Source organism: Psittacula echo (assembly GCF_963264785.1).
Source record: "Psittacula echo genome assembly, chromosome: 9".
NCBI classification, from domain to species: Eukaryota; Metazoa; Chordata; class Aves; order Psittaciformes; family Psittacidae; genus Psittacula; species Psittacula echo.
Window position 1 is genome coordinate 21,178,160 of NC_137745.1, and position 24,459 is coordinate 21,202,618.

The window sequence follows — 24,459 nt, forward strand, 5'->3', positions numbered from 1 at the left end:
AGATACTGAAAGCTGCTATGAGGTCTCCACACAGCTTCACTTCTCCAGGCTGAACAGCCCCAACTTTCTCAGCCTATCTTCATACAGGAGGTGCTCCAGTCCCCTGGATGGCATAATGATGGCAGTTGCCTACTGCAAACCTCAGGGATGGTGAAGTTCGGATAGAATATGAATATTCATCTCCTCCTTTGGGCTGAATAGACAGGAACTTGAATATAAAGCAAAAAGAAAGTTTCTACTTCTTACAAGTCCAGAAAGAACCAATAGTGGTCGGCGTACTTGGCTGCCACGTACCTGCAAGCATTCAATCACAGGTAAGGCAATGCTGAGTCAACACTTTCCAGGTGACCAGATTTATACCCATTAACTGTGTACATCTGTCTCTGCCTCCTCACTCCATTCAGACTTGACCTCTTCTACAACCTTTCACAACTCTTTAGACAAAGAATAATTCCTATTAACCAACCTGGCGCATTTTCTGTGCCCTAAAACATCTCTAAAGTAGTATTAACGTATCATCTGGTTTACCCAATCCTCTAGCATTTCTAGTGTGCTTGCAAACTGCAATCCAACACCAGAACCACTAACACTGGGCAGAAGGAAGACCATAGATCACACAACATTTTGCACTACTCATCACGCAAGGATTGACAGAGTCAACGTTCAGAACTAAACTCCTGGTTCTTGCTTGGTTTTCTGCCTTCTAAGTAGCTGATGCTCTTAAGCTGTAATTTCTTTTTCACCTGAATAGGGTAGAGAAAGACACTTCTTCCCCACTGAAAACAACATTTTCCTGTCCCAATTAAAGCATGCTGTAAAATAACAAAGCAGCACTAGAATTGGACAAACATACATTAAATTCCCTAAACAAAAAATACTTAAATATTTTGAAGCGATTACCCCAAACCTATCCGTAAAATAAAACAAATCTATATTGAAAAAAAATAGCGATTATTCAAACTCCAGGAACTTCTATAAAGCAGAAACAGAAATGTCAGGAGTTGTTACAGTTTATAAACTGGAAGACTGTAGAGATTGAAAGACCCCTGCAGTAATCTGAAAGGACATTCAGAATTCTGCCAACACGACATTTTTGCTGCAGAAATCCTGGGTTCATGCTCTTCAAGGTGGATTTCAAGTGCCAGTGAGCAAATAGCACTAACTCAATTGGATAGCGAACTGTTTGCTCTGTCAAAGCTTTTTGCCAAACACATATATATAATTTTTCTTTTCGCTATATGGATAATCAACCCCAGATGGCAATTTACATAGGCAAGAGCATAAAGGAATCCGTGCACTGCTGGTGCTCTCAGCCTCAATCAGAGCGAGCTCGGGCGTTTGAGAATGTCACTGTTTATTTTTAATTGCTGTGTCCCTCCTTTGTGCAGGTTCAAGCGGTCAAAGATGTCGAAGTCCATTAGGAGAACTGGGAGGTGATGCCACTTCATTTCGGGAGAGGGTTCTTCAAATGCAAAAAGCAGCTGGTTTGTAATGTCCCTAAATGCCCAGTGGGCACCAGCTGTCAATCTCAGTTACCATAGGGTCAGGGCAAAAGAAGGTCAGAGAGAGTCACAAACCACAACGTGTTGTGAAATGTGCTTCCTCTGTTACCTTGTAGGCCTGAGAAAGGTTTGACCTCTTATAGGTATCCTAACCCAGCTCCACACAATGCTAGCGGGGTAAGTACAACACACGCACTTCCAAAAGCTGCTTCCCTTCCCTGTGCCTGCGTTTCCAGACCCGTACAACATGGACATGGATGTTCACGAGCTGCTAGTGGCAAAAATCCACAATGTGGAACTCTGCCTGCCTCTATCACCACTCAGAGGTCCGATCACATCTTCTGTTTCATACGAGGCAGTGCAAGGATGAATTCATTAACAGCAACTGAAAATAACTACACCTTTGAGGCAAGTTGTTAACATCATGAAAGCCAAGTGGCCTCTCTTTGTCAATGACCCATTCACCTGCTAACCTGCTTTTTACTTCACTGTTCCCCCCATCACTTGGGAAGAAGCACCTTTTAAAGCCCCACTTCAAATCTGCCCTACCATCCTTTTAAGCATGCAAGTCATTAACCGCATATTTGTTATTTTCCCCTTCACACACATTCTCAAGGAGCAGACTAATTCCTAAGCACACTTCTCCAAAACATTCTTAGACTACGCATGAAGAGCTGAACAGCCTTTTCCAGATACCATCTAGTTATGCATTCTTTATGCAAGCAATAATGACTCTGCTCTGTCCCACCCCCACCCCCAGAGCACTAATCCACAGAACTCTGGCCAACGCTACACCAAAAGGCAAGCAGCTAATGAGCCACACAAGGCCCCATTGGGCAGGAGCCATCATCATCCAGCTCTCACCAGCCTTGTCCTCCTACCTACTCCTCCCTCCTAGAGCCCACTGTGCAGACAGGCCCAGGACAGCAAGCAGGTCACAAGAGAAAAGGGAAGCAATGTGGGCAAGGGCAAAGCTTGAGAGGTTAAAACCAGCGCTACAATCCCACCAAAGCATATTCCCTGCAGGAACTACAAGCATTGCTCCCGGAATAGGCTGCAAATGAGAGTATGGGCACTGAGGAACTCCCCTGGGAAAGCAGACATGGGATACGCAGCACTCCAATCGCTTTCACGCGAAGGACAATATGATATAAACTAAATGGCCACAGCGATCACAGGAGAGAATGACCAAAAAATCATCAGTTATCAGCAAAACAGTTCAGGGGGAGCAAGGATGCCTCACTGAGTCCGGCGTTTGCACACAAACTATGGGCAAAAATGATAAAGCAGTACATTCACTCAATGAAAGAACAAACTCCTTAGAGTAACATGACTTGAAGATAATACTGACAGCCCCAAAAGGGTCCCATCCAGCCTTGGTCAGCCAAAAGCTGCCTCCTCTCAGAATGTAACTGGCTGTGTCCCCTGGAAGCGCAGCTGCAAAATGCTCTACAGCTCTTGACTCATTTGGGGCAATTAATAAGAGGGGAAAGTCAGAGCAGCCCAAATCAGGACCTGTGAAAGAGGCCTCAGCTGTTCCAAGCATAAATTCATCTTGTTTGCTTTTAAAGGAAGGATAGATTTTTAAGGAAATAAAACAATAACAGTTAAGCAGTCCAAAGGCCATTGAAAGACCTTTCAACAGGCTCTCTACAAAGCCCACTGGCAGCAAATCACTGCTGCAGCCCAGCAGAACATGCTGACACCAACTAAAGCCCCAAACAAAGAGAATGTGCACCAAGCATTTCAGTGCCCTCTTGTCAGTGCCCTCTTCACTTGCGCACATCCCAGGACAGCACCCTATCCCAATCCTTCTGTAAGCCTTCCCACTGCAGCACGGCTCAAATGAAAGCAACCTCACTCAAACCTTGTTCAGTTCTGGGGCACATCCTAGCTTGGAAACATGCCCACCTTGCTTTTGGAATTTGAAAGTCTAACATGCTAATCTAGGTCAGCATTCATCCAACTAAAACTGAGCAGGTAACTTTACTGGCTGCCGCCTTTTAGAATCTCTGTGTCTCTTCTATTATAAACAGGCTTATAGGAGAGTACAAAGAAATTGAAACTGATTGAACAATTTCAGACTGGAAGAGAACACTCTCTTCTTTGTTGAGTGTCTCTTTCTATCAAGAAAACCGGGGGGAGTGAAAATGAGAGACTCACCTTCAGGGCAGGAATCTCCACATTGTCACCAAGGCTAACAGAGCCAGAAAGAACAGTCCCTGTCATCACTGTGCCTTGACCCTTGATAGAGAAGCAGTGGTCAACTGCCATAAGGAAGTGTCCCGAGGGGTCTCTTGATGGCAGGTAAGCCTGAGACTTCAGGACCTGAAAAAAGAAGATAAAAGCAGCACCATGCCTGGGTGAAAAGCCATGACAGCCACAGAGCAAGAGGCAGGCAAGCGGATGATTGATGGAGCAAGCTTGCGGTTTTACTGACTTCAGGCATCTCCCAATGAGCTTAGAACGCACCAATGTCAAATTAACTGCGTGCCACAGAGGAGGCTCACACTTAGCAGCAGGAACACTTCGATTTTCTGCCTCACAAAGATTTGGTGCCGCACATTTCGCTTGGTTAGCAAAACCGCACCGGCAATAAAGTTACTGCCAAACTCAACACAAACACTGCAGCAAAGCAAAAAGAAAATATCCAGTACATTGTGTTCCCCCCCCCCTTCTTTCCTCTCTCAAAAGTACAATTTTACAGTGCATTTTGCTACTTCAGCTTCTTGTGAAAATTAACTTAGGTACAGATATCAGTGCCCCATAAAGCCCATCCCTGCCTCCCTCCCAGCAAAGCTATTACATTGGGTTCAATTTCTCAAAGCCCACTTCCCCTTCAGGTTTCTGTTAACACTTCTTGGAGGACCGAACCACTGAGACACAGCCGCACGAGTACCATTTCCTAGAGACATTCTCCAAGTTTAGGATTTCTGCTTTGCTGACAAATGCTGTTTCTTAAAATCTGTCATCATAGACAGAGGGCTGAATTATGGAAACAGTCGTGTACCCAGCAGTGTTCCAAAGGAACTGGTTCACTCCCACCTCAAATCGCTTTTGATCTCTGCTCTAACATCAGCACATAAGCTTGGCACTGCCTTGAAATGTCTGCTTTTAAGGTCAGAAACTGCTGGTTAAGCCCAACTTGTAATGGCAGAACAATGGAGAGTCTCTTATCAAGGACAGAAAGGATATCTTGAAGCTCAGTGTGAAGGCTCACACCACATTTGCCAGGTCTTATTACACTAGGTCTTAGAGTTGACAAACAGCTGCAGTGTAGGCATTTCCTTCAAAGGTTTTAACATCCCTGTAAAGGTACCCAGAATCAGATGAAGGCAGAACTGAGGACCTGCCTATCTCCACCTCTCTATGCTGTGGACAGCCTGGTTCTTGTCAATTCTAGTCTTGCTTTCCATCTTTTGCAGATGTGCAAGGCATGCAGTGAGCAAGGTAAAACATCACAGAGAAAGATGGTTTCAGCATGAAGGCAGGAGGATGGAGTCTACACTTGCTTATGCCAGAACCCCCAAATGTTGTCATTCTTTAAACAATTAAGCTTTCCACAGATAATTACTGACTTTACCTCTCAAGACTGCCCAAACAGAAACCCCAGAGCTTAACAGAAGTGCTAAGCCTTCATAATTGCAATCAAAATTGGCAGGTGCTATGATCTGGGCACAAACCTGTCCCCAAAGAGTTCCTACTTTCCTTAAATGTAGCAAACCAAATGAGTAAACTCAGAGGATCAACTCCTTTGTGCCTCAGCTTCCTAATCTAAATAGGGATTAAAGTCACCTCTACACTTCCTATAGGTCTTTTGGAAGTAAATTAACTGTTTGCCAAATGCTCAAGACCACAGTGATGTGTGCCAAAGAAAAGTCCACGAGGAAATCAATCATTCTTGAATGCAGAGCAGTATTTGAATGGAGTCAGGAGGCCACGCAGAATAATGAGCATTCAAACGAGCTATGGGCTCCCTGCTCACTAGCTGAGCTCTGGCCATGCTGTGCAATGAATGAGGTAAGGGTTGTTTGGGATAACGTACCGTGCACTTAAACGCTGGGTCATAATGCACACCAAAGAAAGGAGACAATTCCCAACGTGTAACTTTTCGCTCCCGACTTCACAGCTTTCCTGTTCTCTTAACTGTGGTACAATTATAAATCACCTCCCAAGGATTTAGCAGAATTTTAAAGCTATTTTTTGTTCATTAGGCTTTGCAATCCTTTACGACTTTAAAGCCATTTTCACCACACATGTGACAGCTGTGCCTTAAGAAACAGCTCTTCAAAAGCACTGAAGCCTTTTGGGGTATCAGTCTCAACTTCTCAACCTGATCTAGTTGAAGATGTCCCTGCTCATTGCATGGGGTTTGGACTCGATGAGCTCTGCAGATGCCTTCCAACCCAAGCTATTCTGTGGTTCTCCATTCACTGGAAGGCCACTCTGAAGTATCAGGTTCCTTAAAACTGACATTACTGCAGGAGTTTCTCAGCTCTAGATACTAATACAGTGCACTCCAAAAGACTGAAAGCAAAGTTCAAGCCTGGTTTGTGTTGTTAGGATGCTCTTGAGCAGGTACCTCGATCAATTCAGAAACACCTAGAGGACTCTCAGACTCTGGGGCTTCTGGTCCACCAGGCTTTGCTGCAACAGCAACAATAGGGCACCCGCAGAACCTGAAAGAGAGAAAGACTAGTGCTGTTTTCAACTGTCATTAAAACAATCATCAGCTGAGCTAGAGTCATAACCTTCACAACAGGAGCCAAATGCAAGGCAGCACATGATGAGCACCTGAGGCTGCAGGCAGACTGCAAGGACAGCAGAAGGATCTGAATCTGCTGAAATCAAAGCTCTCAAAACACACAAGTCTCAGAGGTGCTGAGAAGAGCAGTACTTCAGTGAGCTCAGTCTAGCTTTTCTCTTACAATGAATCTTACTCAAGTCCTTAATATGCCATCATAAAGAAGCAGGAACTGCCATATTCAACTAAGCTTCGCTTTCTTGTCCTGCTGAAACTCTCTTTTTCTGTACACCAAATCCTATTCCTTTGATTCTTCAATCAAAATGTGACCTAACAGCTTCCACCCCTCGGCAAAGCCAGCTGTGATCCACTTTGTGTAACCCCCAAATAAATACTGTGTCTATATTGTACCTTCTCACTGCATAACACTGACATTTCCACTCAGGAATCTCCCCTGCCCTTCATTCATTATGTACTTCAATGAATTTACCTAAAGAGAACTGACAAACACCATCCCAGCCAGAGCCATGTTATAGGGTATAACCTTCCAGCATTAATGGGTTGCCCAAGGATGTTGTGAATGCTCCATCCTTGGCAGTGTTCAAGGCCAGGTTGGATGAGGCCTTGGGTGCCATGGTTTAGTGTGGGGTGTCCCTGCCCATGGCAGGGGGGTTGGAACTGGATGATCTTAAGGTCCTTTCCAACCCTAACTATTCTATGATTCTATGATTCTGCTCTCCCTACTTGGGGCAATCCCATTTCTCACCCCCAGTTAAGGCAGAGCTCCACCACTTCCTTTTGCCTGGAGTGAAAGCAACTTGAAATTCACAACAAAGCTGCAAGCCCATAAACTAAAACCCAACAAAACCAAACCAAAACCAAACCAGACCTGGATGTTCTGCCCCAGTTTTAGCCAATCTAAACTCCAAAAAACCTTTTAAAACTGAAGAGCTTCGTTATAGGAAAGTATTTCTCTTGAAATGCTATTTGCGGATGCAAATTCAGGGCTGCATTTGAGTTTCTGATAATCTTCCCACTCATCACCTTTGCTAGATAATCATACGTTTAGAAACACGTTGGAAGGGAAATGTGGGTCAAGTATTTTTGCTATACATTGTTACAAATTCACTGTTAACATTACCAACAACTTACTTGGTATTTTCCAAGGTCTTCTGCATTTTCTTTGTCATCTTCTCAATGGCACTTTGTCTCTTCGCCTCTGGAAGGAGATCTATTTTGTTCAGAACTACCACCATCTTCTGGCAGGCAATCTGCCCAATGACCAAGCACTCTGCTGACTGTGTCTGCATCCCTTTTGTCACATCAATCACCAGCATCATCAGATCAATAATCTGGGCACCTGGGGGAGAAGTCACAGTCACTATTGCAGCAGCATCAAAAGATTAAGGATCATTTTCTCAAACAGTTTCCATAAGAGCTGTTAGGATATGTAGAAATACCCAGCAATATGAATACAGTTGAACCAAGTATGGAATGTTCGTAAGTAAGACCTTGGGAAATAAAGCTGTTATATGCTACCACTGGATCATAAAAAAACATGGAAGCATATGACAGTTTACATATTCCTCCATATCAACAGTTCAAGTTTAAGGTTGTTACCACTGCTTTTAAAAGAAAAAAATTAAGCAAAAAAGCACCACACACATAGCACTTGCCTCGAAGAAAATGATTTAAGAAGCTCAGCAATATGGTAGGGCCAAGGAACACACATAACACTGCAGACAACTGGATGCCTGAAGCAATCCCAGTAAGAGCCAAGGACATGGCACATCACATCCAATTCTCAGTCCCACCCTTGCTTCTATCAGAGGCCAAGATTTGATAGAAGGGAAGACAAGATGACCAACCCCAGCAGCAGGTTCACCCGTAACTAAAGAAATTCCTATTATGTGAGGAAGAAGCAATTTAAACTCTGCAACATGCACTCATTCACTCCCAGGTCAGCTCTACATAACTTGAATACATAACCTCATACACAGCCATACACACATCCAATTCTGCAATCTCTTCAAGATCAAGTTGCTACAATTTACAATTGCTACAATTTGAAATTACCCATCAAGCTCATGTATACTTGTATACTTGTATACTGTTTTTCAAATCACTGTTGTCACAGCCCCTTAACCCTGTGACTGGAGCAGCCTGAGTTTCATGGATTTACCTTAGTTTTCAAGGAAGCTTTTGATGGATTTTAATGAACATCAGCCCTTCTACTCATTACATTCAGAATTTTCCTGTCTCACTCCAGGTAACTGAGATACTCTGAACACCCAAAGTACAGCACAGACTTCAACATTGAGAAACCTTGAACAGATGAAAACAAAGCTGAACTACCAGAAAATCCCATGTCATAGAATCATAGAATAGTGTGGGTTGGAAAGGACCTTAAGATCATCCAGTTCCAACCCCCTGCCATGGGCAGGGACACCTCACACTAAACCATGCCACCCAAGGCCTCATCCAACCTGGCCTTGAACACTGCCAAGGATGGAGCATTCACAACCTCCCTGGGCAACCCATTCCAGCACCTCACCACCCCAACAGTAAAGAATTTCTTCCTTAGATCCAATCTAAACTTCCCCTGTTTCAGTTTGAACCCGTTACCCCTTGTCCTGTCACTACAGTCCCTAATGAAGAGTCCCTCCCCAGCATCCTTGTAGGCCCCCTTCAGATACTGGAAGCTGCTCTGAGGTCTCCATGCAGCCTTCTCTTCTCCAGGCTGAACAGCCCCAACTTTCTCAGCCTGTCTTCATACATATCTGTCAAACCCCACATTTTGGAAGCATACAGAAGCCAGAAATCACGCCGTGTTGTGAATTCAAGTACTTTTAATATCTGCCTTCAGCTTTTGATCGGAAGAACAAGAAATCAATACAACCACTCCTTGTTTCTCCGACCTTTCCAACCTTCCCCCTGCCTTTTGTTTAAGCCTTCCCCATTGCTCTGACACCAGCTACCCTTGTTCCCAATTCCCACGAACTCCGGATAGGAAATGGTTCGGAGGTTGAAGTGCACGGCTGGGAGAGTGGGTGGGACCTACGATGAATTTATGGTCACAAATGACTGTTTTCAGCCTCCCAAAGCTTTCATCTTGCAACAATGAACGTTAAACCCTTCAGAGCACCAGTGGGATAATCACATCTCCAAAGCTCCTGCAGGATTTTCACCAGTCATTGCAAACCCCTCTCCAAGATAAACTTCACATCTTCAAAAGTCGTTCCAATTTTTATTGTTTCAAGAATTTTGTTCATTTACAGCTTGCTTAAGTTGCACCGCAAGCATCAGCAGGGCGGTACAAAAGGCTCGGGATTACAGAATCACAGAGTCATAGAACGGTTTGGGTTGGAAGGGACCTTCAAAGGTCATATAGTTCAACTCCTCTTACAAAAGTCTACGATCCGATAGGATTTAGACATGCTACAGACCTGAAGAACAGGAAGCAAGAGGATGGAACAGCATGAAAACAGTTCAAGTGGGACACTTCATCAGAACGCACACACTTCTGTGACTACGTAAAGGTGGGGGTTTTAAACTTAAACACATACAACCTGCATTAAAATACACCAGACAGCAATCCTCACTACACAGGCAACATCCTTAAAATGAATGGGAAGAATTAAAACAAATTGATTATTAATAAACACACATCTAGGAAAAGGACGCATCTAGTAAAACATGCATCTAGATAACAGAGGGGAGACTGAGATGAGCTCTTAGGCAGAAGCTCTTCCCTGTGAGGGTGGTGAGGCGCTGGCACAGGGTGCCCAGAGAAGCTGTGGCTGCCCCATCCCTGGCAGTGCTCAAGGCCAGGTTGGACACAGGGGCTTGGAGCACCCTGCTCCAGTGGAAGGGGTCCCTGCCCGTGGCAGGGGTTGGAGCTGGAGGAGCTTTAAGGTCCCTTCAACACAACCCAGTCTGGGATTCTGTGATAAAAGGAGACAGGATATGGGCCTGCATAGTTAAGAAGAGCGATATGGAAGGGATGAGTGTTCCTCAAGCCCTCAAAAGCAGACTTGAAACAGCTCTGAATGAAGCAGACACGTGCAAAGGACAGGTCTGCACATAAGGAAGCACAGCAATCAAAACCATGTTACCTGCATTGAAGCAGGCCATAGAGAACCAATGATAATGTTAAACTATGGGGACATTGTTTGAATACCTACAGAAAAACACATGGGTGTCACCTTTTCCTTGCTGTTTCATCTACAAAAGAGGTGCTCAAAATCATTCAGAAAGATAAAAAGTGCTGAGCTGTGATTTCTCACTTCACTTGGAAAAAAACAGTGAAAAGATCAACTATCAGAATAGCCTTCATGTGATGACACACAGCTCAGATACAGCTCTGTCAAAGGCAAATTAAACAAACCAGTTGTCATCAGAAAACAGAAAGGAGTGGGGAAAGATGGGAATTCTATTGCAAGATAAGCAGCTAAACCACAGCGAAAACACAAAGTCAAGTAGATAGCCCGGTGAAGAAAAACAGACAGATAACACATGAGGAGAGAGTATCTGGATACCAGCCAGGTCCAGGGAAACACAACAGCAGCAGCAGCACAAAGAAGAGACTGCAGGAAGCACCAGTTAAACCTGGGGCGGCAGCAGCACAGAAGTACCCTCACATGGAAGAGGAACAAAGTCTAGTCCTTGCTTCGGTCACATCTAACCCACTCTTGGGCCTGGATTTTAGGGAGTATCCAATTATGAACAGCCCTTAGGGAAGTAATTGATTACTCTTTTCCCATGGGACCAGCTGAAGCAGAGACATCCTTGATTACAAGTAGTCCTAAAAGCACAGAAGGCAACACTTCTGTTTCCCTAAACCGGCCATCAGCTCCATCTCTCAAAGAGAAGAGCAAAACAATACCACATGCACCACATCATCCACAGCAATCATGCTCCTGACGGAGCTTCTCAGCTCCTCTCCAAACACTGGAAACCACAGATGACCGAGAAGAACAGTATGCATTGAAAAGGTGTGCCTTGATGAACTTCTAGTCTTCAGGAGAAATTCACTGCATGCTCTGCTTTTCTGTTATTTAGCATATCAGAGCTTCAAACCTTTAGTCAAACCAGGGTTTCAGGCACCAAGACTTCAGACCTTCAGCCCCTGCATCAGATTCACTCCTTGGAAACGTGCTGTATAGCATCACACAGCTTTGATTTCCACACAGCTCATACAAGTGAAGCACACTTGATTTTTATAGAAACATAGAACAGTCAGGGTTGGAAAGGACCTTAAGATCATCCAGTTCCAATCCCCTGCCATGGCCAGGGACACCCCACACTAAACCATGGCACCCAAGGCCTCATCCAATCTGGCCTTGAACACCGCCAAGGATGGAGCATTCACAACTTCCCTGGGCAACCCATTCCACTGCCTCACCACCCTCTCAGTAAAGAATTTCTTCCTTAAATCCAATCTAAACTTCCCCTCTTTAAGTTTGAACCCGTTACCCCTTGTCCTGTCACTATAGTCCCTGATGAAGAGTCCATCCCCAGCATCCTTGTAGCCCCCCTTCAGATCCTGGAAGGCTGCTCTGAGGTCTCCACGCAGCCTTCTCTTCTCCAGGCTGAACAGCCCCAACTTTCTCAGCCTGTCTCCATATGGGAGGTGCTCCAGTCTCCTGATCATCCTCATGGCCTCCTCTGGACTTGTTCCAACAGTTCCATGTCCTTTTTATGTTGAGGACACCAGAACTGCACACAATACTCCAAGTGAGGTCTCACGAGAGCAGAGCAGAGGGGCAGGATCACCTCCTTCGACCTGCTGGTCACGCTCAATTTTGCCCTATGAAGCTTCAGTAGACAAACTCCGCAACGTTTATGTCCTACTGGCTCACATCCTTACACAAAGGCATACAATTAGTAAAACCCATCTCTTATACCAGTGTTCACAGGGTACCACCACATGAGAAACCAACCTACAGGCTGCACATTTAAGAACTGTAAAGCACCATAATTGCCATGTTTATTGTGTAACAGAACGTTATGCCTTAAATAACAACTCTCCTCCCACCTCCATCACAGAAGTCACTGCAGTTCTGCATGTACATGCGCTTAAAACACCTCCTGTTTGTGCAACCTGTTGCATGCCTGTAAATTATACATATATACGCACCCTCAAGCTCCCAGGCTGAGCTGTGTGCAGCTAGAGCTGTACAGCAAAGCCAACATATACAGTGAGTTAAAGAGGATATTATTAGGTCTAAAAAACCAAAACATTTCAGCCTCTCATATTACTTTAAGAGTTTCAAAAGCTTACTACTGTTTTACGTGCACTGTACCCACTTGCAGAGCCATTCAGTTATAAAGTCCATGCACTAACAATCTCACCCTTACTGAAAACGAGAACCACAAAGCCTTTGCAATGAACAGACAACATCTCAACTGCTTTCCCTTCAAGAAATGTAGAGAATCAGACTGGGTTGTGTTGGAAGGGACCTTAAAGCTCATCCAGTTCCAACCCCTGCCATGGGCAGGGACACCTTCTACTAGAGCTCATCTCAATCTCCCCTCTGGCAGGTTAAAGCCATTCCCCTTGTCCTGTTCATACAGTCTCTTGTTCAAAGCCCCTCTCCAGGATTCTTGTCAAAGAACCACAGAACCATTAGGGCTGGAAGGGACCTTTGGAGATCATCTACTCCAACAGACTGCTAGGTAAATGTAGGTCAAGGACATTATAGCATTTACAAGTACTACTATTTTGGCAATCACAATTTTAGCTTGGTATTAGAGTGACCAGAATCCATCAGCATAAAGTCAACCGGCTTCCAAACAGTAAAACAGGGCTAGTGAAAGAAGAACAGGGCTTTGGGTCACATCCCTGGGTGGGGAAGGGGAGGTTTGTGCCACCTCAGGCACAGATTTGACTTGTGGCTTCTTTAAGCTACTGTGCCCTGTCCTGCTTCAGGTAATCTTTTTAGCTGACTTTGCACAAACAGTACAACTCCTGTTCACAGGCACCGAAAGGAAGCAGAAAATGGAATCTGAAATGTAAAAATAAAGTAATTGTGGGCCATGGGCTATAATTTGATTTCACGCTTTACAAGGAAATGAAAGAGGACTTCCTTAAACATACCTTTCCCTTTTTCTTAAATGTGCTTTTTACCATGTTAGGATTTCCTCCAGTGCAGAAGAGAAAATAGGATTGTAGAAAATGCACCGTTCTCAAGTATCATTGCTACTCAGGGGCAAAGCTCGGGTTTAATGTGCACTTCCCATTCTGGGCAAGAGGAAATGCTTCAATTAATAAACCGGGTGGACTGAGGCGAGTTTTTAGGATTTAATCAATTTCATCTGCAGGCAGCATAAAAAGCCTGACTATTCCAGCACTTCGGCCTCCCCGATCCCCCTTCCCCAAAAACAACAAAATCAATGTTTTATCCCAAATTCTTTGAGGTTTCTATCTCCTGTCTCAGGAAATATTGTCTATATCATGCCGTGAGTATGAAACTTCCCCTTTCCACCCCCCTTTTTGTTAAGGATCTTTATTCAGTAACAACTACATTATTCTCTGCTTTCATATACGGTCACACGGTGGGAGATGCTACAAGGCACACAGGATTTTGCTAGGTACCTTAGGGGAAGGCATTGTGATGAATAAGGAAGATGTTTTATGGGATAGGAAATCCCCCCAAATTGAAGCAGAAATAGGAGGTGAGAGGGGGGAGAGCCGTGCACACAACTGGAGCGCATGAATTACACATGAAGAAACCCTCTATAGAGCAATGCAAATCGGGGATCAAAACTGATATCACAACTTTCATTAGGAAACACTGAAAAGAACAGGAACTCACAGACTTCAGGCATCCCATCACCATTGCCAGGCTCCATTCCTGAAGACTGTAGTGGCTGTAAGCACACAGGGAGCTGAGCAGCTTCAGGCTCTGGATAGCTGGGAACACCTCTGATAGCAAGGGCCAGTCTGGCCACACACAAGACTTGTTTCTGAATGCACAGTAAAGCTTAGAATTATTCATATTACATTTGATTTTGGAACTATAAAGAAACTGCTGGTTGTACAAATTCCCTTCAAATCAAAACCAGCCACTAAGGTCTTTCCTAAACTGACTGCTACAAAGAGAAAGCAGGATGACCACAAGGACAGAATTCAGAGAAGTCCATTTCTTGTACGTGAAATAACCTGTCCTTACAGTTATTTGTATTCAACTACAAGCTCTAAGCTATGGAAAGAGATAATTGCTAATAAGGAATAAGACAGTTCTTTTGCAAAAGACTTCATGCAAGAACCCAACTGGAATATACTTTATACCCAGCGGGAACACTGTGCAGTACCATCCTGAAGAGGCTAAAGGCAAAGGAAGCTCCTATCCTCTCCTTTGACAAGCCATCCAAGGAACTTGGAATATGTTCTAACTACATGTCAAAAACAAGTCTGTGCTCTTTGAAGAGAGGAAATGCCTATAATGATCAGAGTATGTCAATAACCTCAACTGGTCTTTCTGAAGTAGCATGAACAGAGCCGATAAGACCTCCATGAAGGTCATACTAAGACAAGACACTAAGGCGTATCTTCCACAAATTTATTTCTATATGCTGATGCATACAGGAACAATCTTGCATTCAACGGACAGCCTACTGAGGAAAGAAGAGATGAGCCTTTACGGGGTAAAACCAGATGGCTTCCAGAGGTTGCTTCCAACCTAACCTATTTTATGAGGAGATAGTGCTATAAGAGGGAAAACACTTAAAAACCACAAGATCATAGAACAACATCTGTCCATCTGCATTTTCCAGGACACCTGAAGATTTTAGGCTAAAGTAATCCATTATTATGGGAAGGCAAGCTTTGGGCAGGACAACTCTGCATGTAGGCCAATTATTACCCCCCCTCTCCAAGTGTTTTATTCTTACTACAAATTAAACAATACTTTAAGTTTTCAGAGAGTGTAATCAGAAGCATGCAGTGGGAAACACTGCCTCAGTCTTCACTCAAAGCTGAATAAATGGTCTATGTACTGTTAGGAAGTGTTGGAAGAAACTTAGTAAGTACAAACGTATTTCTACGAATACTAGTACTATGACTTTAGAAAGTTATGAAAAAACATAGTCATTATATGCTGTTCAATGCAAAGCTGGTTTATGTTTAGAAGCAGTCAGAACAGGTAAAGTATTACGCTGCGTATGTGACACACTATTGAAATGAAATCCTGCGTTCAGATCTAATCACTTTCTGAAAAAGGAACCTGGAAGGTAAAGCAGCTTCAAAACCTGGAAACAAGACAAATGCAGTTGCATTCTTCACATACAGCTTCATTTACAAAGAAAAATCCATGTTAACAGCACGCAATGACAAGCGCACACGAGGCTGAGCAAGAGAAGGGAAATAAAACATCTCTACTCAAAGAGCACAATCAATTATGGAACTGTAAATCACAGAGCAACCCCAAACTCGGAGCTGCTGACACCATCTGGCTCCAGACAAATGAAAACACAGATATGGTATTTCCACAATTAAGATTTTCAAAGCTACAACCAGCTGGATGAAGTTTCATCCTTCAGAACACATTTCTGGTTTTACCCTGTGTAAGAGGCATTAGGATGAAACTTAAACCAAGAGACACTTCATTCTTGCTTTGAGCCTCTGAAATGTCCATGTTGACTGCCTTTAAAGGTGATGTAGCAAATGAGATGAGTAACTACTAGGGTCTGGCATTTCAATTCCTGTTTCCCAAAATATTCCTGAGGAAAAGCAGAAAATCACCACCAATAAGAATATTTTCCTACAGACAGCGAGGGACAGGGTAAAAACCCCTGCCTTGTAACACGTGTAATACATGGCACAGGTAAAAAAGGAAGTAAAGCACCATATGAGAGAAGACATCCTTCTGCCATATGCATCCAAGTCCTTTCCTGTAATACTACCACCTATTACCTGATCTGCATTTGCACACTGACAAGGCACGAACTGGACAGAGTCCAAAAGAGACCTCTGCTTATTTTAAGGCTGGAAACATTGGCTGTGGTAGGGTTTAAAAAGCCTACATATCTTGAAAAGCAACCGTCACTTTGAGTAGACACAGATGACTGCTACAAAAAAAGTCAGCATTTGCTGAACTACACAGCACCATGGTATTTCAGCTGCACTGATTTCTGCCTTGGCTTCAAGTCCTAAGTGCATAAATTGTGCATTAGTTAGCAAACATTAACTTTTTAAAGTGTCATTCATAAGTAGCTGTATGCAAATACAGCCACCAGTAAAGCTGGAACGTTAAATACTGGGGATACTGCACAAAACTAGAGTAAAAGTTACCCAGCGTTTTAGATTGAACATCATTATGCTGCTCATCATCTTTGCAGTACAATCCATGGCATACAGCGGGAAAAAATGGTTATTTCATGCACGTGAAAGCAAAACAAAGCAAAGAAGAAACCCACAGGGCTGATACTGTTTGGGTTGTAACCTTCTTATTTTTGTACTATGAGCCTGCCCTGCACCTCGCATGAAAAGGGTCGTTCCATAATCTGGCACCCAGACTATCAAACACCAACAGGAAAAAGCCATGTCAGGTTTCTGGAATCGCAAACAACACAGGGAAACAGCACCTGTAACTCTACTGATTCCTACCAGACCCAGACTTAGAGGTTCACAACGAAGTGCCCTGTTCCTTCTGTATAGAGTGGAGTCCATAAAACAAGGTTCCTGCAACAGCGTGGCAGTGAGCTGTACAGTAAATCAACACTATGTGTTTGTGCTCCAGGAAAAAGAAAGGTGCTAAACAGAAGACGGATACCCCACTTTGACCTCCTCAGCTGATAGCATGTCCTCAAGGTCCCAGTAAGCTCTCCTATGGGCCAGTGAGTGACTAATTCAAATGTCAGACTTCTCAGAGCTGTTTTGATTTCGTATCAAGGTCACGTGTGGTTTTGCACTGCTCTGAAGTATTAAACATAACATGACGCTTGGGCCTTACATAGTGACCGTAAATGGTCCCTGAAGGTCCATAAAGTCTTCAGAGCAAACACTGAAAAGCAAACAGGTCAGAAGAAACAAGAAAAACCCCAGCACAAACCTTTTTATAGTCTTGGCTCGTATCAGCTTTACATCTGCTCTCTACAATACCTGCCACCAAGTTTCAAAGACAAAACACATATTTACATGCGATAATGCTAATTACGTTATAAAATATACGACCACCCTCCCTCTCCATCTCTCAGAGCGCAGACAGACATTGTCTTTGAAGCTATTTCCAAGACCAGAAAGAGTAAACTGTGGCTAAGCAGCACAAAAGGAATCAAGCATCCGAAGAATTAAGAAGGCACTGAACCTGCATGAATAAGGACATGAGCCCATCCCCAGTTCTGCCACACATCTGGAGGCTTCTGCTCCATCTCTGAAGCTTCGCTTCACACCAGGCAGAGACAGACTATTCCCAGCCTCAGGAATGCTGCACCTGAGTGCTGAGACAAAAAGAGAGAGCCTCTGCGGTACCAACAGGCATGGAAATCCCTGTTACCTCCCTACAGGAAGCAGGAACCCAAGGCTTCAGCCTACAGCAGGCTATAGAGGCTTACCACTATGAAAAAGCAAGCCCTAAAGAGTCCTATAAACACGTGCACAGTCCTACAAAGCCAGGGCTGTACTAGAGAGAAAAAAGCAGTGTATTAAAGATGACTGGAATAACTTGATAGTCTCCAAGGTTGTTTCAGGGAGAGCAGTACATAAACAGGCAAACAGCACCTACACACATCCCTTCTCCTTCAAACCAGCTTCTGTGTTAGCTTTTCAGACAACTCCACACACTGTTTGCCAGGAACAGCACAACTGAAATGTTTCCTAATGGACGTGTTCCTACTTCTGCATGTATGTGAATACACTATTAACATAAAGTACTAGACTCCAAGGAGCAGCAAGGAGGAAAGCCACCAGAACAGTAACTACAAAGTTCCCCTAAATCCTATTCTCTCTCAGTGCTATTTCACACTCAGCTCATCAATGTTTCAAGTTCTTCTGATATTGTTACATTCGCACATCCAGGATTTGATCACATCCCTGCCCTAACGCAGAGAGAAACAGCACATCTCAGAAATCCTGACACAAGCGATACGCAACTTGAGCACTTTATTTCAGGACATAAAAACCATGCTGTGCTAAACGACCAACTAGTTGGGGTTTTTCCCCTCCCAAAAGACAGGAGAATTGTTACTACAGAGCATCTATTGCCTCCCTCTGGGTGCTCAGGAGAATTACTCAACCATGAACATCTTGGAACGTGCTGGAGTTCCTTTAAGCATATTTGATCAGTTTAACATTAGATGACAGTAAGACCTTTTTTTGCTATCTTTTGTCCTAACTTCTTAAAAGTGCTGCCTTGCCAAAGGTATCTCACTGTAAATTCTTCTCCATTCTTGTGCCATATCTTTGGCTGATCAATCTAACAAAAAGGTTTATGCAGCAGTTGTAACAACCACCACCACACCAGCCATAGCCAGACCTGATTATACATTTAGACACACAACTCCAAAAGCACACAACCTCTAAACAGCAGCCTGCATGCAGTCAGAGAACAGGAACAGCTATGGAAGTTGTACCTTAGAGTAGCACAAAGCTAACTTGAAATTTGCAACTCCGTTAAGCTTTCCCCTCCCTAAATTCAACTACCCTGAACATCACAAAACGCACAGGGATCCCCAAACCCACACCAATTAATACCTCAATCAGAGAGTCGCTACGAGATTCTCTTCTCTCCATCTCTGCCAATTCAAGGACATGCATCTTCCAGTGCGCCTGCAGCTTTAGATAGCTCAAGGACCACCACTAAGAGTCTGATTTTAAACTCGGCACAAATCAAGGGCGTATTTCTATGAGCCTAAGGAAGAAAATATTTCTTAAGCAATTCTGCACATCACAGGTCCAAAAGTAAATCTCCAATGCACCAGATTCTAAATCATCCTACAGTAAAGAAAACCCTGTTTCCATGCAAAGCTGAAAACAGATTCACCTGATTCTACTCTTAAAGCATTTCAGGCCCTGAGTTACCTTGCCTCTGGCTTCGAAATAAAGCATCCAGAGGTCACAGACCCCACACCAAGGAGCCTGGTTTGCACTACAATCCAGCACTATGATGCTTTTTACAACAGTACATGAAACAGAAGAGTTACGGTAGGCTATGGGAAGATTCATGCCCAGCTCTCAGGTTTGTTCCATCACAGGATGCTGAAAAGATGCTTTCTAAAGGAAAAAAAAATTGAGAGGTTTCAGGGGCTGAGGTTTTTTATTGGGTTCCCCCCTCAAAAAAAAAGAGAAACTAGACTGCTAGGGGCAAAGCAAAAAGCATTCTTCAGTTTTCTCTTCACCCTCCACAATACTGAAATAACATCAGTCAGGGTTATAAACATCTGTAATTGCCAGGGGAATGTACAATACATTCAGAAACTCCAGGCCCACATATCCTGTAGCCCTGCACTTCACAAACAAAAGGTTGGGGAAAGAAAGAGGGGGTGGGGGTACAGGGAATAAAGGCTTAAAGATTAAAGTCACAGGCAGAGACAGACGGCTCCGTTTTTTAATAACTGAAAACACGAGTTGTGCCTGAATGTGCTCATTGTTTGGTGGCGGGGGGGAGCGGCTCCACACGCGGGACTGGCTGGCGACAGAGCTGCCTTTGCATCAGAAATAAGATGGGCAAAAAGGAAAGAGGGGAAATAAAAAGGACACCAAACCCAAGCCCTAATTTCCCCTCTTGTAATGGTTAATGGTGCATTCACAGGTAGAAATCAACAAATGACCCCACCTTGCCTTTATTAAATTGGGGAAGAGTCGGGGACTAGAAGTACCTGATTGTAAGAGCCTAATGGACACGATGGAAGAGATGCCTGAAAGCTTTATGCTGTGAAGGAAGCCAGGCTACAACAGGAACATCCTACCCAACCCACAGGCACAGCTATGGAACAGCTTGCTTATAAATCAATTTCTGCTAGGGCTTTTTTGGACAATAAAACCAGTGCTGCAAGGCTGAACTATGGGAGCTAAGCAGATTTTTATGGGGATTCAAGAAGTTTACTTGCCATGAGGAAGTTCTTAAATCCCTTTTAAAAAGCATCAGCTATACTTGCAGCAAACCAAAAGGGTCACGAGTTCCGTGCACTTCAGTCACTGAAGTCATTAGCTTTAATACTTGAGTATTGAAAGACTGAAAATGTTTGGGTTTATTGTAAACTCATACAGTTATATCCACATAACCACACCTATGATTTGCGAAAGCCAATACATTTATGTGTTTATCACAGTTTTCAAAACCATTTCTCTCTCAAAAAGCCTAAGAGTAGACGATGCTTCTGGCGACTCAACATCCATGATTACAAATGGGTATTATTTTAAGACTTCATAGTTATAATTCACAATTTTTAATCTAAAAGGGTGGGGGGATAAATCATAAGCATTTCCTATAAAGGGGAAATATTTATCATGATTAAGTTCAGTGAACAGATTTCCGTGGGTTAGATCCCACTGGTGCCCAGGAACCCATCTGAAGTTGAACACAAGTCCAGTTCCATTGCCAAGTGCCAATGGACTACAGGTAAACAAGCAATCTAAAACGTAAAACAACATTAGCTCATTCTTTCAGTTTCACTCTGATCTAGCTTAAGACGTTACTATAACAGAGCTTTTGTTTTACTGCAGTTCCTTTACCTGCCAGCTTTGCTTTAAACATAGACAGAGAGGAGATAATTCAACAAGACAACAGGCTCTTTCATCTCAAGCCATGAGGCTCCCGGCCACAACTTCTTGGGGAAGAGGGAGGCACACAACAGGAGTCAGTGAAACGCAGCCTCCAGCCCAAAGCAGCCCCACTGCGGAGCAAGGCACAGGCAGCCACAACACACGGCTCCCGGACCAAAACCATCCCACCTGGAATGCTCCAGCCATCAGCCCTCTTTGGTGATGCAACACATTTGCATCATCAGCCACTGGGCACCTTGTGGAAACTAAAAATGGTGCGGAGAGCTACTGCCTGCTTAGCAAAGGGAAGACAGAGCCCATGTCAGAGAGGGAGGGGAAAGGAAAAGCCGAAACATGAGCTGAGCAGCAGCGCAGAGGATAAAGGCAGGCTTTGTTTTACTTTCTCATACCAAGTACGAACAGACTCATCACTGGTCTGAGCCTGAGCTGCACAGTTTGTTTTGTACACAGCACGACCAACTTACTTTTCCTCATGGAGCTAAACTAACCCTTCCTCAAAAACAGCTTCTGCCCATGCTCTGCTCAAGTACTTCACCCTAGATGAAACCTGTGAACAGCAGAGACCATCACTCTGCCCATGCTATACATTCTGACCCTTCAGAAGCTCAAAGGCGGTCTTACATAGCAAAGACAAACCTCATTATACAACTGATTCTGTCCAGAAGGTCTTGTATGCACAAACAAGTAAAACACATGAAAAACCCAAAACTCTCTTGGAGGACCCACTGGATATATCAAGCAACGCTAAGAGTTAGACGACAGTTACTAAATTGGACAAGAAATACTAATTCTTTTTAATCTTTCCAATGCAGAAGTCGCCCCAAAAATACAAAGCAATGTTTAAAGGTACATCTTTGGGAGACCACAGGAGAAAAACACACTAGTCCCTATCCTCCGACAGAAGCACTCCCCACCAGTGCTGTCTAAAAGGGTTCAAGAGCAACAGTAAAAGGCAGCAAGGGAAAGCACAGTCTGGATTCTAGTTTCTTGCTCTTAGGAAAAGGCGAAGAGGGTGGTAATTCACCGTGTACAACCAAATTGTACATGAAAGTTTAAAAGCAGCCAATTAAAGCTAACATTATGGAATGGGACTGAGGTCCGAGTGGAAGGAATTAGACACGCATTCCAGACACCAGCTCCAGAGTCCGCCTGCGAGGCGGGTACTGTACAAAGTACAAAGGGTCAAGGAGTTGTGCTCGAAGGCAACCCCAGCTTTGACCAGGAGCCATGACAGCTTGCCCAGAAGGAAACATGGAATGGCATCAAGAAAAGCTTGGTCATCACCTGCACTGACAGAATGCTATGGATAGAGTGTAAGAATGTCAGTCAAGGAAGGGCAAATCTCACTGCCATTAACAATCAAACGGAGGAGGAAAAAAAAGGAACAAAGAAAGAAACCACTACAACAGTAACAAACATGACTATTTCAGCTCAAAGCTCATACACATCTCATACTTTGAGCTAGAGCTTTATTTCTCTGTCAAGCAGATCCATCTAGAACAACTAAAAGAGCTACTAATACCTAGTGGGAAGCTAAAAAGGACATCCTACCTCAGGTCACCAGGACTACACCACATTTAGCTTAAGAGTCTTCTGTACCTTGGTGCATGGGCAACCTCGATTTTGATGCAAGACTCCTGATTTCTGTAACAGAAGCACAGGAAACTGGTGTACTGTTATTTCTGCTGCAGCAAGTAACCAAATGGAAAAAATAAGGATAGAAAAAGAATTGTGTGACTCTTGTGCCAGGGACTTCAACATACAACTCCATCCATATGCAAACTGGGATATCCATTCAACTCCATGATACACAATTCTGACTTCCAAACCTTCACCATCTCCAGAAGCCAACGAGAATTACATCCCTTACAAGAACAGCAGTGTTGGAGCAAGGATGAAAAATACACCCATGCAAAACCAAAGTAAGGTTGTCCTCAAGAAAGACACCCTGCAAACTATCTCAGCTTCCATGCCAAGTTTTCTTTCAAGCACCTGCATCACCACACAGCAATAGCAGTACAGCACATGGAGAGAAAGAAATCTCTACAACAAATCAGTCCCAAACAACTAAATGAAGGATGCCAGCTCTAGGAAATGGGATGCTTTCACTCCCTGCACTGTGCACAAATAATCAGAGCCAAAATAAGCAGGAATATTTTGGAAAACAAGTTTTTCTGGACACAGCAGTCCAGCAGTCAGTTAACCTGCCCTGCCACAGTGCTGAGCACCAGGTGCCTTGTAAACCTATGCATTTCAGATGAAGAGTAGCTGAAGAGATAAAGCTGCCATTAAATTGGTTTTGCTGAGGTTTTAAGAGTTAATAGTGCACTATCAAGGAAACTTTTTAACACGCACAACCACTGCAAACTTAACACTTGAAGCCAAACTGAAAGCAGTGATCCATTAGTTTATTCTCAGTTACACAAGGCTGTAACTTCTCTTTCAGAGTCACCACTCAAATTCTGATAGAGATTAATTTTGCAGTCAGTTCTCTGGCCTTCAGTCCACAGCAGACATCAGGCCCTGTCTAACCATTCAGTATCACACCATGACAACAAGCAGCATCCTGCAGAGGCGGTCATTCCACTAAGTCGCATCACATTGTGCCAGAGAATCCTCTCCCAGGAAGCCACTACTGAGCGCATGGTCCCATTTCATGCTTCCTGCCAGGCCAACAGACGGGCTTTTGACAGTGTATTTAATTTGCTTCTCTGCTGACTGGGATTGCACCAGATCCACACCTCACTGCAGAGCAGCCCCAAGGGGCAACAGTCACATAAATCCCACATCCCAGTACTTTAGAACCAAACAAACTGTACGAGGCTGGATCCACTATCATGACAAAGCACTCCAGGTACTGCAGGTCGTATGGTATTTGTGTTTCACATTAATACACTCTCCATATAATTAATAACAGTCCACTACAATATAAAAGGTGATGCTTACTCTAAAGGAGGAAAGCAGGGCAGAGTTCAATTACTAAATAAAACTAGACACAATACTTGCCAAGATTAGAGTTTATACTGTATTAAGAGGGGCTGGGATTTAATGATCTATAACCACACAGAGATAAGAAGCAGTAGCAAGGCTTGAGTAAATGTTTCCAAAGGTACCAATAGACGGGAAGGTGAAAAGAGAAGGCATCATCATTCACAAACAGATGATCTTATAACAACATTTAGCAGCAGAATCAGTGCTGTACAAAGACCTTCCAAACTTCACTGGCAGAGTATTAGCTTAAAAAAATATTTCAAATGCTTTGAAGGATTTACTTCATTGTTTAAAAAGATGCTCGTTTGAATTAAGTATGCAACCAACTAAGGAGCACATACAGATGTGGTCTGAGCTTGTCCTGGCTTGGACCTTAACCCCACAAGCACCCTTCGAGCTCATTCCCACAAGGCTGCATGGACACAGCTCACCCAAGCAGGCTCTGAGTTGTCACTGCTATGAAGCCACAGGCGTGCACAGCACTTCAGATGAACACA

At 43.8% G+C, this 24,459-nt stretch overlaps 1 protein-coding gene across 3 annotated transcripts in view; it reads right to left on the bottom strand.

Moving 5' to 3' along the window:
- The window catches only part of EEFSEC (eukaryotic elongation factor, selenocysteine-tRNA specific), a 105,631-nt gene that overhangs the window by 65,859 nt on the left and 15,313 nt on the right, over positions 1–24,459 (bottom strand). For 2 of the 3 annotated variants that reach the window (XR_013957664.1, XM_080625524.1), the window contains exons 2-4: positions 7,399–7,606; positions 6,085–6,181; positions 3,666–3,830 (exon numbers count right to left, since the gene is read on the bottom strand). Coding sequence is in view for 1 of the 3 variants with exons in the window: in XM_080625524.1 (XP_080481650.1) it covers positions 3,666–3,830; positions 6,085–6,181; positions 7,399–7,606 (470 nt within the window). In the remaining 2 variants the exon portion in view is untranslated. The remainder of the gene's footprint in view (positions 1–3,665; positions 3,831–6,084; positions 6,182–7,398; positions 7,607–24,459) is intronic. The other variant, XR_013957663.1, reaches the window with a different exon arrangement.